At 39.7% G+C, this 17,394-nt stretch overlaps 1 protein-coding gene across 1 annotated transcript in view; it reads left to right on the top strand.

The window, feature by feature from the left end:
• Positions 1-17,394, top strand: part of pdia5 (protein disulfide isomerase family A, member 5) — a 68,067-nt gene that overhangs the window by 16,935 nt on the left and 33,738 nt on the right. The window contains exons 2-9 of the mRNA XM_062431994.1: positions 292-418; positions 2,542-2,629; positions 8,818-8,901; positions 9,031-9,076; positions 10,811-10,903; positions 11,723-11,783; positions 12,714-12,781; positions 16,575-16,666. Of these exons, the coding sequence (XP_062287978.1) occupies positions 292-418; positions 2,542-2,629; positions 8,818-8,901; positions 9,031-9,076; positions 10,811-10,903; positions 11,723-11,783; positions 12,714-12,781; positions 16,575-16,666 (659 nt within the window). The remainder of the gene's footprint in view (positions 1-291; positions 419-2,541; positions 2,630-8,817; positions 8,902-9,030; positions 9,077-10,810; positions 10,904-11,722; positions 11,784-12,713; positions 12,782-16,574; positions 16,667-17,394) is intronic.

Below are 17,394 nucleotides of genomic sequence, written 5' to 3'. Positions count from 1 at the left end.
ACTGGAGGAGTCAGTCATCAACCCGCCGATCCTCTGCTTGGTGGACGACCTGCTCTACCTCCTCAGCCACAGCCAGCCCATCAAAGTATAATTAAAACAATCATTCTGAGCATTGGATGCCAGCTTTTGGTACTTGCTGCCTTTTTCTATACTTGGGGGGCTATGGACACATTTTGCTTGGTAATGAAAAACGTTAAGGGTCGATACCCAGCCCTGTTGGTTATGTGTCGGCATGATCACACAATGACTGATGTGGTAACACTTGGTTCTGTTATGTGTTTGTATCACCAGGTGTGGCTGCTGCCGGTGCTGGACGCAGTAAAGGTGTCTCCTCTCATTGAGAAGGTCAGCGACCACAAAGACTTCAAGAAGCTGCTCAGGACGAGAACCAACGTTCTGGTGCTCTACACCAAGACAGGTTAGAGAAGACAGACATCCACCGTGAACTGATATTTGATGGATTGGACTGTAAAACATCAATTAAACATTCATCGTTTCTTGCAGTAGATTTACATGATTGTATTACTGGATCAGAATCCTCATACTTTTACCTCCTTAAGAGCAGAGAGTATTTTTAGTACTGACGTCATTATGTACTCATAGAAGTGCATAATTACAACAATTTTAATCATTTCATTATAATCAGAAATTGTGAATGTGAAATTCACAGCTTCAAAGTGACTCAATTAGCAGCAGTGCCAAACATGCACTTGTAATTGAAAGACACCACAGCCAACCAAAGCCTAAAAGCTTTTGTGGCAAAAGGACATTCTGTGCAGCGCTTCAGACCAACACACAACTAAAACTATATCAAATAAGAGACGTAAGATGCCAGCTGCAGGTGAGTAAGCGCAGTACAAGTCTGATTCTACCTGATGTTCTTGATCATTTTAACTTTATGGACTTTAAAAGACAGCTAGTGCAGAACAATTTAATAGGCACACGTTAGCGCAGTCACTTGTGTTAATTAGTCAGTATTTGATTTAATAATTAGAAAATCTATAATTGTGCAACATTAAAACAGCAAGTTAATTGGAACATTTTTGTGCACCCTCTGTAATAAGAAAAAAAAAACGTCAGTATCTTACAATCTATTTCAGTTTTTGAGCAGCTTTAGTCAGCCGCCTGCAGCCTGCTCTTTCCCTGTAATGAACTTTGAAATACATATTTTATAGAATTAGAGTTATCATTAGATAGGAACTAGAACATCTAATACAGTCAAACAGTCATAAGCCAGCATTTACTTCCAACCATTAGCAATTCCCTAATGCACTGGTTCTCAAAGTGTGGTCCTTGGGGGGGCTCCCAGCAAAAAAAAGGGGAATCATTTCTTTTCACTATAATTCCATCCATAAATAACACATTGACAGAATTTCCGACTATTTTGGTCATGGGTTGCATATATACACACACATATACTCTCCTCCAATCGATCGCCTCACCTCCTCATGCTGCTTTAAGTCCCTCCAGTCTAACACCTTCCAGTTATATCGCATTCATGTTGAATAAATAGTGTTGAATAAAGACTCCCTGACCCATCACCAGCCTCACATGCCTGTCGACTTTTGCTCCGGTTAGTGCTCATCAAACCTTAACAACGAGCCCATTAGAAAATCCAGCAGCCAGTGTCTGCTCGCCTCCTGCTCCGTACATGGTAATAAAGTGACACTGAATCGCCAGATGTTTTCGTTACCGCTCTGATGTGATCTGGGACCCTAGGGAGTCATGGCAGTGCCCCTAAATCTAAATATAGCCTTGGCCTGGAGCATTCAGAGGAATTGCTGTCTTCATACAGTGAATAAAACACTTTTAGTTTCAAGGGGGGGGGGGGGGGGGAAGAATGATGTATTACACAAGGACTAGAATATTACACTTTGTTTACTTTACTCAGAGGAGTCTACTCGGCCTGCCATATCTGATGAAAATCAGTTATATTACAGTGTGTGTTGTTTTAGCTGGCACAGTTTATTGCACACTAGCTTCTCCTCTATTGTAGCACAGAAAGTAAACTGTACAGCACAGCCGGATTTTCTGTCCGACGGTAGATTGCGCAAGTCTCCGGTGGTCTCGAACGCTCCGTGCCGTCCCTCGAACGAGCTCTCGGATGATGTACCTCACGGCTCCGAATGTGCTCGAAAGCAGCATGCGGCAGGTACTGACCGTAGTTCACCAAAACATACCTGCTGCGCTTCCCCTCCATTCACAGAAAAAGTCGGTGTGCTTTCGGAGTCTTTGTGTCACCGTATAATCCTCCCTTCTCTTGCTTAGTCACACTATTGTAAGATGTTGAAAGCTGATGTAACTCAAGCCCCCTTCCCCGAACCCATCCAGTGAAAGGTATTAGAAAACCATCTTCCATCACCGCCCCCCCTCCTCCCTAACACAAACTCAGTGATCTCTTTCTTCATCACTCGGTGCTTTATTAAGACACTGAGCTCCACTGTAACTCAACTCCTCTTCACTGTGTTTGACATAACAAGTGTCCTCTGTGTCTCTAGACTCTGGCTTGTCCTGAGTATAGTTTCTTCTCTGTGTCTGCAGCTACATCAGGAGACTCCTACCTGAAGCTGCTGTCAGATGTGGCCCAGACAGTGAAGGGCCAGGGGACTATCGCCTGGGTCAACTGTGGGTAAGTAATGTGATGATTTACACACAAAAAAACCGACTTCTACGACTTCTTCTCCCTCCATTACACCCATTGACCCCCTTGTCTTTTTCAACAGCACAGCCTCTTTTGTCCCAGGAATTTTCTGACAGCAGTTATAAAGGCAGAGTAATTTACTCCTCCCAAGAATATCTCTACTGCCATCAATTTGAACAATTTACGGCGTTTCCACCAGGGTGTAAATGTCCTTGTTCCGCTTGTTTTACTATACAGACACAATTTGACAGGAAGCCTCTCACTTACTGGAGCTACTGAGCCTATTGAAACCATCGAAGCCTCGACTCTATAGTGTTACATCTCTTTATATAATTTTAGCACTCGCTTTTCTGTGTTTTCGCTGTATATTTTTTATCCTAAAATGATGAATGGATGATGGTAAAAGCAGCCGATTATTGCCGTGTGGTGTTTCTTTGCCTTTTCGAGTGTGGAGACAAAAGAAGATGCTCAATGTCGTTCTTTGAGTTTCTGTATTTGTCTGTTAGTCTCTGTTGTTTAATCTTTGATATACCAGCAGGCAAGATGGCCCTGTGTTAGTACATGTTAAGTATCAATGAGAAATCACTGATAAATGATCCCAGGTCTAGGTATCAAAGATCTGAGATCAGGAGATCACTGTTAACTTTTGATCCTTACCACAAAGTGATGCATTTTTAAGCAAACGTGATGTGATCATGTGATTAATGTCACCTTGAACTTTAGGATCCATTAATCAGTTAATTGATGTTGAAAATATTTATTAGTTGCAGCCATACTTGGGACAGTTATTAGTCCTGTCATGATAACTACTTTTATTGGACGATATATTGTCTCAGAAATAATCGCGATAAACAATATTATTGTCATTTGAAGATCATTTTATACCACTGATATAATGATAATATAATAGTATAATAATGATTGGAGAGTGGGTGCTACACTTGTGTAACAAAACACAGACTGCCATTATGGTTGGGGACAGAGTTATTTACCTTTAATTCTTCTACAGTCTCCACTCAGGACGTACACAGTGAGGAATGGAGGACACTACTTGTTTAGTCAATGTGACATGAATAGCATCTTAGCTGCTTATGTGAAGTGTGGTAATACTGAGGTTAAAAAATGATCAAAGTCATGTCCATGTATCATATGATAAGTCCATATATAGACATGATGATGTTGATAATTAGGTTATTGTATGATAAGTCGATGACGTCATTATTGTGACAGGTCTACCAGTTTTCAACATTCATGGTGACAGACACTGTTTGGTTGGTACCATAATTGTATTTTGGTTCAATATAAATTCAGCTGGTTTTCTCTGCTTTCTATTATTGTAAATTGAATATGTGTGTGTGTGTTGTTCTGTTGCTTGGACAAAACAAGCAAATTGCCCAAAATGTAACATTGGGCTTTAAAAAATTGCTATGGGCATTTTTCACTATCCCACTATAATCCAGCATTTTCTTAACCAATCAGTTCATCAGTTAATTAAAAAGTAACCGACAGACTATTTCATGAATTAAGCTATAAAACAAAAGTGTTATAATGAGTACTTTCAGCTGTAGTCACATGGAAAAGGTTTGCCTTCACATTCCACACACGATTTCTTCTTTTAAGGCAGAACAATACATGTGTCATCAGTCTTTGTAGAGCACATCTGTCTCCAGCCCACACTGTGAAAATGTTTACGTTAAGCAAATGCAAAAAATACTCCCGAGACATCTGCGAGAATTGTTTTCTCTAAGCACAACTCGCTTTACTCTCCAGTGATCTGGCTTCAGATTATTGTTCTTTTAGCCTTTCCTGGTGTTCAGTTCCACTTATTTCTATTTAATTCTTTTTTTTATTTTTTTTTATACCTGTCAATCCAAACGTACAGGCATCTCCACTAGAGAGGAAAGAATGTGTCATAAAACAGGAAACCGTTAGGAAGGCAGTAACTCCCTTTGACACCTAGAGCTCATTGCACCATTCACAATCTCTCTCAAGCTTATCCGGGATCCAAGACCTGATGGACAAAAAGGAAAAGAAACTACACTCCAGACAGTCTGAAGAAGTTGTCAGAAGTGTCTGTGTCTGTGTTTTCCCTTCAAAGACACTCCATGATCACAAGTTCTTTTTTTTTCAATGTTTACTTTTTGACTCGGTCGCTGTTTTTGTCTGAGAGAATACGAGCTCTCTCTTCCTCCTCCAACAACTTCAGAACGCTATAGAGTGAGCTAATGCTAAGCAGAGATTTATCTTGGGCCAGATTCCTGCCAGGGGAGCTAGAGTGAGCCGGGTTCATCACTGCAGGACACACGGATCCGCTGCCAGCCTCTGTAGCGAGGCATTGTGCTATTTGGCATATTTCTCCAGCATCTCAAATGGACCGGCGCCAAATCGAAGCTCCAGCTGACAGCTCATGGTGGACAGAGGGAGCGAGAGAGCGGAGCGCATATCACAGCGTGAGAATGGTTAGCCCTGCCAAGGAAGAGGGCCACCAAGGCCAGAATGACACTTTGAACAGATGACAGGGATCTGAGTGTTGGCCAACTGGGATCCACCAGAGGGATGGATGATCTCATGCAGGAAGGAAGTAAAGGACTGCTGTCCTCTTCCCATTCCTATGGAAATTTAGAGCTGACGTAGAACACGAGAAGAAACATGGGTCCTGTCTGGATCGATGGGAATAGCAGAGCACAAACAAGCATGGCGTGGATTAGGATTTGTGTTCTGGAGAGTTATAATTGAATGGCATGCTGGGGCTTCATCCTCTTTGCATGATGAATCCATCATTAATCCTTTAAAAGGGACTCAGTTGACTTTGGCTAAAAGCAAAGTTTTGGCACCAACTTTTTTTTATTTTAATGATTCATTCAGTCACTTCGATAAAAGGAGCTGCAACATGTTCAGTCATTACTTAGCGACAAGTTTTTGCAGTTTGGTACCTCTGACCAAACCAAATATACCGAAAGTAGAAGAAAAGGTGGCTAAGTGGCCACTAACTGGCTTCACATACTTCACTTTTTTTTATTAGTAAATTGTATGTTTTGGCCTCTGTGCTAAGATCCTAGTTTATTGCAAATTGGGTCTAATTTTTGTAGGACTGTCCATCTTTTCTATTGATTATAATAAGCAAGTTATCCAACAGATTGGACAGATTATGTACCACTTCTTGGAGGCAGATGAAGGGAGATCAACTGAGATGTCGATCAAAGTTGCACCATGATGTCGGGCTGTAAACTGTGATGGATGTTTGGGTTGTAATCATCTGTGTTTGCCGTTCACTTCTTGTCCAAATAAATTTGACTGATCGCAATATTTAGTTAAAATCAAATTGAAAACACATTTATTAATCGTTTTCCTGTCAAAAATGATGTTAGTGTGATTTTTAAAATGTGTTGTTCATGTTGTTTTACCATTAAAAGAAAAACGGTTAGGGGTTAAGGTCTTTGAGGAAATATGATGTCAGCCTTTATGTTTGATTGACAGCAGGAAAAAAATTAACCCCACTTTGTAAACAGAGAATGAATAATATTTTGACAAATGAAGGCAAAGATCGGGGGCACCGTCATTAAACCAAAGAATATAAAATGTTAATATCCTCCTTTTTTTCCTCAATGGAGAATATAGAACGTGATTTACAGAGCAGATTTATGATGTAGCAGACTATTCACTTTCAGAAACTGCTACAGTATGCCGCTACTTGTATGTGGTCATCCAACTTTTATTTCTTAATCTGTCAGATTTCTGGCAGTCCTATTGAGGTTTTCCCCTTTTCATCAACCTTCACCCCCTGCTCCACCCCCGCTCATACCTTCAGCTTCACCAGCCGTACACCTCCCGCTCACTGTCGTGCCGACTCATCGACTGACGTTACGCGTGTTCATCCGGTGACGAGGCTTCACGGCCTTAGTTCTTTCTGTACTGAACATTAGTTGATGAGGCATCCTAAATGTTCTGCTCGTCTTTTCATTAATTGATTGAAGGGGACTGCTGTGTCATTGGTTCTTCATTCCTACACACAGCTGGAAACTGCATAGAGACATAATGGCCTGCAGCTTAGTATTTCTGAGTCAGTGTTACTGTGTATATAAGACCACAGTGAGTCAGAGGCTTAAGGCCCATGTCCATTGTTCTACTGGCCCGTACTCCGGAATGTGGCCTATTCACATTGTCTCCTAAAAAGTGCCATTTTACAATACCTGGCGGTATTCTTGCCAGCACTGTGCAACTAGACAATGTGTTTCACGTAGGAGTGATTTAACAGAATTGGAGGCATTTTCCAATTTTCTTGTACTTTTCTCTCGGGTACAAAACAAATTTATAAGTGGTTCAGACTCGTTGTACGAGTCATGTACAGATAGTCTGCCTTTCTCCACAAGGGAAAAACACTCTCCTCTAATATCTCTGTGTAGAGGTTGGATCGGGCTGAGGATGGTTCTTTTGCCAAGTGTGTTATCTCGTAGCAGCTGTTTCAATGCGCTCTCCATCGCCTCGGTAGTTGGAATACATGCAAGGAGTGAGGTAACGTCATAGGACATCCTGGGTTCATCCGGGTCTAGTTTCAGTCCTCGAACCTTGCAGAAAAAGTCCTCGCAGATATTGACGAAACTTGAAACTCCATGCTCAACAATGTCGTACACGACCGAGTTGATGCTGCTGCTGATAGTCGAACTCGTGGCCCAAGTTTTTGAAATATTTCACTGTATTTTTACTCTGATCTCGTGTGAGAAATTAGTTTCTAAAAATGTTTTATTGCACAAGTCCAATGGAGTGAAGTTGGTGGCATTCTGTGAGTAGATACATATACAGTAAATGTAAATGTAGAAAAGTAAGAGTTATCATTTATTATGCAGGTAATACGACGTTTTCACAAAATATGCACAGATGTAGGCATGAAGCAAGTGAAGTAAAGTAATTATTTAAGTGTAAAATGAAATTGTATTAATAACACAGAATACTTTCTGATCAGTAAGGATGTCACAAGTCAATCTAATCATTTTAAAATGGACCAGTACCAGCTCTATTTTAGACCCTTTGTTTATTTGTTCGGGGCTACTGTTTCAATTAATGACATGACAGCATGTATATCAGTGACCATTTCAAGCAAAAAAAAAAAAAAGGAATACATGACATCTAACAACAAAGATGTTCTATATATGGTCATCTGAAGTAAGGGTCCCTGCTCTACTTGTCCCTGGTTCCTTGATGTGGTAGATTTTGAATCTTTCTGAGAACACCGTAGCCCCTCGGAGCTTCACTCTTTTCACTTGTGGCAGTTTTTCAAGGAGTCGGAAGAAGCAGACAGGTTTCGAATTGGATGACTGCGTGTCATCTCCAAATAAGTGTAGAGGTCACATCTGCTCCTGGTGTGCCCCGACTGGCGCCATCTGCCTTCATGATTCGGCAAAATATGGCTTTAAGCACAGAGTCATTACCTGAAACACTGTCTGTCAACGCCCCGCACATGGAACAACTCTCCATCATATTATACAAAACTACACCAAACACATATATTTGTCTCACGGTGGGTCTCGGAGCTGTAATTGAATTCCATCTCTTTTGGATTTCTGTTAGCATTCAAACCTCCCAAGCAAATACTCTGTCCCTCTAAATGAATGCATATTTTCTTTGCTCTTCCACTCCTATTACAGAAGAGGAAGAGTACTTTGTGCCGCTCGTATTGCCTCACTGTAGCAAGTGTGAAGTGTGTGTAGGTGGCTAGATGCATATTTATTTGCTTTCCAACTACAAGCTTTTTTTTTTTTTTATAATTATGGAAATAAGCCTATAAAAAAACAGAGAATTTATGCATGCTGACATGCTGTACAGTATAGGTTGTAATCAACACTGCATTCCCATTGAGCATGTATAACACCCTACATATGATGAAATGTTAATGCAGTCGTTTCGTCAGGCAGCCATCCTATCTTTTCCTTTCTCAATTTATTCAGCCAAGTTTTATTGGAAAGTGACCAAAAATGTGTTGCTAAGGACATAATGCATACAGTGAATGTATAAACAGCGGAAGCTTTACGAGGAATTGATCAAGTAGTTACTGCTAAATTAAATGGAAAAGGACTCTGGAGAAAATGTTCTATGGTGACACATTCCAGCTGCTAACTGGTGACAAAAATGGGGAGGGTTGAACCTTAATTTTCTTGTTTTATGATGTTTTTCATTTTCAGGGATTCAGAGGGCCGTAAACTCTGCAAGAAAGTGAAGGTGGACCCAAGCTCCAAAAGCGGAGGGGCCGAGCTGCTGCATTACAAGTGAGCAACCAGAAAATCCAGCTGGCTGACAGACACTTCCACACATCAGTGCTTTCTGGAAAGAAATACCATGTTTGTAGTGTAAGGAGCATGTTGTTCACTGTGTGTGTGTGTATGTGTGTGTTGCAGAGATGGGACGTTCCACACAGAGTACAACAGGCCTGCTACCTCCAAGGTGAGAGCCGAGCTGCTGTGCTGCAATTCTTTTTTTACACGCTTTAAAGTCGAGTGCGGCACAGCTTGTCTTTCGCTTCTGTCTAGTGTTTACTAATGTCTCTTCACATTTCCTGTATTAATTATATCGCCAGCCATATTATTCTGTTCTGCGGAGCTCAGTGTGACTGTGTTCACTTAATTAACTCAATAGGTATATAAAAGCAACTTCACACTGCCTGTTTTATTAAGATTAGGGATGAACAATTTAGGAAAAATGTAGAATTTTGATTTCTCTGACTTGGATTGCAATTATGTTTTATAAATGAAACTCCAGGCCTGAATTGATGGTCTACATACTGATATCTTGTTGGTTGCTTGAAGTTTGGATTCTCTCTGGTAATTTTTTAAAACCAATTTAAGTGAAGTCAACTTTAAGCAGGTCACATTTAATTGGATGTTAATTAAGTGCTACACATATTACTCAATGTTCATATATAATAATAATAATCACGTCATTCAAAAGTAATTATTTTTCTTCATATTAGCTACATATTTGCCCACAAGCTGCAGGTCTGACAATAATGATTTGATGTCTGATTGACAGGTCAACTAATGTTAATATCCCAGACCAACAGAACAAATGATTTCATAGCCTCTAAATCTATTTGTGACATATCACAAAGAGTTTCCGATGCTAAAATTAGGAAAAATGATTCTTTAAAAAATGTTTCTTACCCCTTACCTGTTCAGCAGCAGGCTGTCTCTTCAGATGTGTCTCACAGATGTCTTCTGTCTGTCCAGAATGAAAAAATAGCAGCTCAGCCAAACCTGCATTTAAATACAGTTTTTTTATTGACAGCGCCACCTGCCACCCCAGGCCGCCATAAGCCTGGGCGACTTAATGAATGTCCGGAATATAAGAAAAAAGGATACAGAGTGGTGCCTCTTCTTCTGGGAAACCAGCTTTAATCATGCATATGAATAGTAGAGAAACAAGCAATCAGAAAAAAAAAAAAAAAAAAAAAAAAATATATATATATATATAAACAGCCAAGATTTATTTTGTAGTTTTGCCCATTTACAGAGTTAGTCTTACTTAAATGAGCTACAGTAAACTATAGTTCATCATTCTTGTTATTTGAGGTTTGTGAAAATCGGTTTGTTTTGCTTTTTATCTATGAATATATGAGAACCTCATCTTAAAGAAATCTGGGAGCTGGATTGTATTATCCTGTTTGCTAGAGTTTTACCCAAGTTCCAGATGGAAACAGTAAAAATGTCTCAGTTGAAACCATTACCCTATAACCCTGATATTAACATACTGCTCATCATACATTCCACCCATGTCCACACTGTTATTGTTATAGCTGCTGCTGAATGAAATATTTCCTGCTGTCTCCTCTGCAGACATATTGTATGTACATGATGTATAGGCTTTACCAAGACCATTACCAGACACTTAAAGGTATTGAAATAGCTTCGACACCTCTCGGATTCACAAACATGTCGCTCTCTGCGAGCGTCCGTCTAGTACAGCCTACAGTGTCGCCTGCGCTAAATTTAGGGATGACTTCTGGAACGGTAACGTAAATCATCACCAGCCTCTATTGTTCACTAAATGACTACGAGATTCTAGGCCAGAGACGAATTGTTTCATGATGTACATGTTGCCTTTTGTACAGACACTCACACATTCATCATTCTGCCTTTTCTATCTTTTTTTTTTTTTTCTATCTATTTCTTCTTCATTCAGTCTATGGTAGCATTTTTAAAAGACCCGTCAGGTCCTCCGCTGTGGGAGGAGAACCCCGAGGCGAAAGACGTCGTCCACATAGAAACAGAAAAAGTAAGTAGCAAGCTTCTTATTGAGGTTTTTTTTGATCAATTATAAAGAAGCTTCTTGCACTGTGTAGTGTAAGACATACAGAACATTAATATTAAAACACAGTTAATATGATGCATGATCCTCCTGTCCAAGTCCTGTCCTGTTGAAGGGGTTTGATCTGCTTCTGGAGCTGACACAGTAACATGTCCACCTCTACAACACAGAACATAAAAGCATCATATCAAGGCCTTTATCATCAAAGAGTCTGCTAACACAGCCCTGTCCGTTTTCCAGACAGCTCGTGGTGTCCAGTTGGGTCAGATGGCATCAAAATAAAAATCTCAACCTGACACTCTTAAAACAATATTTAAAGCCCTCTAATTGAATGAACAGCAGACCCTTCAGTTTTCACCCCTTGTTGAAAGTGTCAACAAAAGATAATGCTGAATACGGGGGTTTTTTTTTTAAGGGAAATAGCTGAGCTCATGAAGGTGATAACGAGGGAGTGAATCTGGTGTGGGGGCGTCCAAAAGAACGTCCTATGACTTCATGAGCTGAAGTTAATGTAATGTACATGCAGTGTGATAAACTGCTGAAAGGTGGCAAAGATGATGGCCTGTTTAGTTCATGTAAAGCAGACACACTCTGGGTAAATGAGCCTGGAGCCAGCTGGAGGGATCAAGCTGACACATGTCACTGTTGACACTGAGCTTTAGTAAACATCTGTAATTAATTTCTTTTACACTCGCAGCCATTTTTTTGCACTTTACATGTTTTATTTGATAAAAAAATAAACCCCTCTTAATCATCTTCTCATCTACTTTCACTCTCTTTTTTAAGGACTTCAGGAAGCTGCTGAAGAGAGAGGAGAGGCCAGTTCTTATGATGTTCTACGCTCCCTGTGAGTGCTTTTATTACAGTCACTCGGTTCTTCTCTTGCTCGCTCGTGATTGGACGACCAGCAGAAAGTGACAGCACCTATTACTGTCCTATAAATATGAAGTGAACTTACCCATACAGAATAAGACGGTTCATTCAAAGACAGAGTTTACAGTATATGGACAAGATCAATAAACTAGGGCATACTTGGCAATACTACACTGTCATAATCAATACCGCAGTGAGTTTTTCTACTTTAATCACACCTGGCAAGTAAAAGAGTCTTTTTTCTTTCCCTTTGAATACTGAATAATGTTTACAATCAAGACTAGGGCTCCAACTAATGGCTGTTTTTCATTGTTGATGAATCTGACAATTTTCCAATCAATTCAGCCTAATGTGAAATCCCAGAAAGTAGTTAAAATTGCTTTAAGCTTTCCCAAGGAGCACAAGGTAACTTGTAATTGCTTGTTTTGTCTGAGCGGCATTACAAAAACACAAAGATATTCAATTTACAATTATATAAAGCAGAGAAGAGTATGAAATGCTTATATTCGGGGAGCTGGAGACTGTAAATGTTTTTTCATTGTCCTCAATTGGAGTTGAAGGAATAATTGATTTCTAAAAAGGTTGATAGTTAAATTCAACCTAAGGATCATTTCAGCAGTAACCAAGAAAGAGACCATGGTTGATGCTCCATAGTGAATAGGTTACTGTATATGAGCTTTCCCATGTGTTTTACTCAGTTCTGGTCAGTGGTTTTTATTACATATTCTTTCACAGTGAATAGCCCTCTGCAAGCTGTTATTGACAAAAAAACAAAAAACAATTCCCCAAACAGATGACGGGAAATCTTTTGACAGTCGTATCGACGCCGTCAGAGCAGAACGGTTCCCATCGAGCTCTCTGTAATAACCTCTGTTGTTCTGTTTGTGTTTTTTTTTGGTGGCAGGGTGCGGCGTTTGTAAGAGGATGCAGCCCATCTATCAGCAAGCGGCAACAGAGACGAAGGGGAAATATGTAAGTCTGCTACATCGGACCGCTGTCCCCACTTGCATTAATCCTCTGACTGTAATTCTCAGATTAGATGAGATGTGTCGGCAGCGAACGTCTAGATTTTTAGCCTGTTCAGACAAAAAAAAAAAAAAACAGTCTGGCCTAATGAAAGCTCAGGACAACACCTCAGCAACTTCTCCTCCGTAGCTTTTTGTTTTTGGTCCAGCGGGGTAATAACCCAAATGGCCTTTAAAAGCAATTCAGCGGCCGTGATCTCCTCCCTGCTTGACTTGATTTATAAGTTATCTTGTATTTTGGGTTTGCATCGACCCAACGTAGCAATAACTGTATTTCATTTGAAGCAATGTACCTCAGCAGTCTGTTTTTAATGATTTTAGTACTTTATAGTATTGTACAGGTTATATAATCAGCGACTGTATTAGATTTGTTTCTTGCCTGGTTTTAGCTGGCACCTGCAGCCCTGCAACTAAAGGCTAATGTCCTTCCAGCTGAAGCTTACAACCTCTAATATAGATTAAATGTCAGTTTAGCCTGCCTAGTCTTAGCGTTTTCTTTCTTACTTTTCCCTCCTGTTTTCATCCCGTTTCCACCCCTGTCTGGTCTCATGGGTCCCCTAAAAAGCCACGTTGTCAGTTTGCAGACAGGCAATATTAAGATGGGGGGGGTGAGAGTGCACCATTCCAAAGCCGACGAAATGGTTTTTAACAGCCCTGGAGAGGAATCGCAGGCCTGTGTAATCAGCTACGGAAACAAACGCTTTGTGTTCATCAACACTTTCTCCTCAAGCACCAGAAGAAGAAGGAGACACTGAGGGAGAGTGTCCTGTTACAATGAGAGCTGAGAGAGGCAGCAGCCTGAGGAGACGGGGCGAAGTAGAGAAGCGTATCGTGTTCGCCTCGCGTGAAGCGGGAAATGAATGAAAAGATAATTGACTGCATGTTTATTTGATTATCAAGCATGCTTTATGAGATGAATATTTCAGCCTCTCAACTGCAAATTAACATGCATACAAGCACTCTGAAGTGTTTGTCCCCTGTTGAGGCTGAGCTTTTTTTTTTTATACTATAAGAGGCTCATAGTGACACCGAAAGGTTTGAACACTGAATTGGTGATCAGCCAGGTTGTACAACACTTTTCTCGCCTGGGTGCCATACGAACAGGGACGCGTAAAGGCGGCATTTGAAGTGTTGCGTCTTGTCAGGTTGAAGTAGCCGCGAGCCAAAGGATTCACAGATTAACGCCGGAGGTTGTTTGAACTGTATCATTTCTGCATTTTTAAGCACCAGTCTTGATACATAGTACATAACAGGGGATATTGTTGAAGAACAATGTCAACTTTTAATAAGTGAAGGAGGAATCGAGAGCTCATCATGACTCATAGACATTCTTCCAGCTATTTTTGTCATGAACAGTGTGTTGTTGCACAATATTTCCTCAGAGGGAACCCAGAACATTGTAGCTGTTTGATATACCAAAGAAATCTCTGAATTGGAAGAAATCTCCCTCTTTTTTATGTATTTGATGTTTCACTTTTAATTGTTAAATGTGCGTAGGTGTCATTGTTCCTGAGGCTGACTCTTTCTCAGGGTATCATTTTGGGAATAAAAACTGTATCCTGTTAAAAAAAGCACAATATTCTCCATTTTCCTACAAAGACAGAAACACTTCAGTCTCAAGTGTTTACTTCCTGGAAATCACCTTTCAGCATGTAAAGTACTGAATAATATCACATACCACAGTAATCAACTTGTCAGGACTATATAATCAAAGCCAGTTAATGTTAAAAGTCACAATCAACTCTTCTCATAATAAAGTTTACATAACCTTCTCTAACCTTTATAATGAACATGTTCATCAATCCAACACTTGGTTCCAAAGTTAAATATCGCAACTTTTCATCTGATTGCTTTAATGATCCCCCGACTCTTTCATGTAACAACGCCAAGAGGTCAAAATCACATGGCCACATATCTTCAAAAGTAATGGAGAAATTCTTTTTATGCTAAATTAATCTCAGAATTATTGGTAACATATCATGCTCACAGCAAACATGCTTAACTTTGGCATTCTACACAAATGTACTCTTTTATAGTATAGTATAAACTATGCAAAACAATGCATGTTTCTTTGTCTTTGTACAAATGAAACTGACAATATTTGTTGTCTTGCATAACAAAAAAACTCAATTGGATTTAAAACAAATCCCAAATCAAATAATACACATAAAGAAAATCTCTTCAAATAAACAAACTAAGGCTTGGCCCGTGTTCCAATCTTGGATGTTCTTTTTAAAAGAGTGTTAGCATATCTACATTGTCTGGCAGAAGCTCACATTTCAGGACATTCACAAAGTCCCCTGCTGTTGGAAAAAAAACCCTTTCACTAGACATAGAGGTGTCTGGTATGGAAAGTTATGCATTTGCTAGAGGGGTAAGCAGCTGAGCTTTTTTTTTTTTTTTTTTTTACAATGCTTGAGCAGCCAGCTTGTGAGGGAAATGTTTCACTTCTGTATTTATCCATTTCTTTTTCCATATTAGCACACTGTTTTTGTCTTATCTTTTATTTTCTCAGCTTCTTCATTTTCTTACTCAGTGAAACCAAAATGCTGCCACACCTCCAATTTGATACGGGATGGCAACTTTGAAATTTGCAACTTGACACAGTTACTGAGGCGAATGATGTAGGACGTTGAACAAGCAAAGTCAAAACTCTGCTGTTTAAAAAGAGTATCACAATTCAATTTCCCAAATGTATTGTCTTGTGAAGTATCGTTACTTTCCTAGTATATGTTAACATTCTAAAAATATATTAACATTATAAATATTCACATTTTAAGATCGCTCTACACCTGTTAGCAAGCTAATGTTAGCATGTTACCATACATTATGCTGAATGTTAGCTAACTATGAGCTTTTTAATATGCTAAGTGTGTTATCATTAGCATGAGAACACGCATATATTTGACACCTCAAAAGCTAAATGTCAGCATATAGTAAACGTGGTACGTTGTAGTTGGCATGGAAGTTAAAATGCAAACATTTTATTGCTAACATTAGCAGTGCGTTTAGCTGAATGCTAACATTAGCATATTAAGGTTCAATATGCTAATGAGGCTGACTGAGTCCAGCTTATACTTATACAGGGGAGAAAAACTTAACATGGCCTTTTCTCTGACATCACTTTTGGGACCAACTTTTAATTTTTTTTGTCCCACAATTTGGAAAAATCTAAAAGTAGCAACATTGTCTCTTTTCATCAACCCAACAGTGTTATTTTTTGGTGTTGGTGTGTTATTACAGTGTAGCTTCCCAGGGTTGGTAGTGTAGCTAGACTTTTATTCCAGTCATGTTGCAAAATAAATACGTTTACTTTTAAATTCAAGGTGTCTAAATCAATTAAAATACAAAACAAGCTAACTGCACCTAATGGCAGGTGGTTCTTGTTAGCGTTAATCAAATCTAAACTCACATAATAGACTATTATAATACTGCTAACAAACAATTTTCATGGTTTGCCTCTTTATTTACATTAAAAGTCAATAAAAAGTTAATCACTGAAACAGAAGTGACGGAGTTTCATTACAGCCCGCTCATACACATTCAATAAACCTATGTTGGTTCACAGTGCAGTCTCTTTTCTTATTCAAAGTAATCCATCTTTTTTTCATTTTACAGTCCTCTGATAATACCTGTTTTGATGTTTGACGTCTTTTCTTTCTTGTCTTATTGCCTTTCACTTTTCTTCACCTCCCTGACATCCCCTGCCTCATTTTCTCCTTTATTTCTTTCTTTTTAAGGTACTGGCGGGGATGAACGTGCACCCGGGTGAGTTCGACGGCCTCAAGCAGGAGTACAACGTCAAAGGCTACCCGACCTTCTGCTATTTTGAGTAAGTCGGGTCCTCTCATCTGTCTCACGTAATACTTAGCCCTCACTTCTAAGCTGCAGCACATCAGAGTAGGGCCATTTCAAACAGATAGCGTGATCCAGGTCACTTAAACAGAAGCAGACAACATGGTGACATACTTACAGATGAAAAAGGTGGCCCTCAAGGTTCAATACTTGCATCTAAAAGGTGCAAAGGAGAACATTTGTCAGAAACTTTCTCCTTTTATACCTTTTCAAAGGGAATGTGTTTTGTGGGTATTTACTTCTTTATAAAAGTAAACTCACTGGAGGGGTTGAGGGTTTTGAATACACCTGTATGTTAAGAAGCATGGGGAACATACAGGTGGAGCGTGGGGTGGACACCATAAAAATCTATATCAAGATAAGCAATCTGATGTACTGAGATCATGATAAATTTAATGATCAGTGCATGACATTTAATTTGTTCCGCTCACACCCTTCTTGATTACCCTATGACCTTCGACCCTTGTTTACTGTCATTGGCCCTGAGTTAAAACGAGGAGAGGGGCGGCGTTGGTCCATTTGTGCTAATTCAGCGAGACGTTGAAAAGCGAGCCAATTAAGGCGGTTAGAGACGTAGATGTATGAGTTTAAAGGCTTATCAGACACCAAAACACTGCACATATATACTGAGGTCTTTTGTTATGATAGCCAGGTAAACAGTGGGAATGCAAAGTTCTTGTTTCAGGTAATAAACCAGACATTAAC

The sequence above is a fragment of the Scomber scombrus genome, chromosome 13, assembly GCF_963691925.1.
Source record: "Scomber scombrus chromosome 13, fScoSco1.1, whole genome shotgun sequence".
NCBI classification, from domain to species: Eukaryota; Metazoa; Chordata; class Actinopteri; order Scombriformes; family Scombridae; genus Scomber; species Scomber scombrus.
This window is presented reverse-complemented; position numbering and strand designations above follow the sequence as displayed.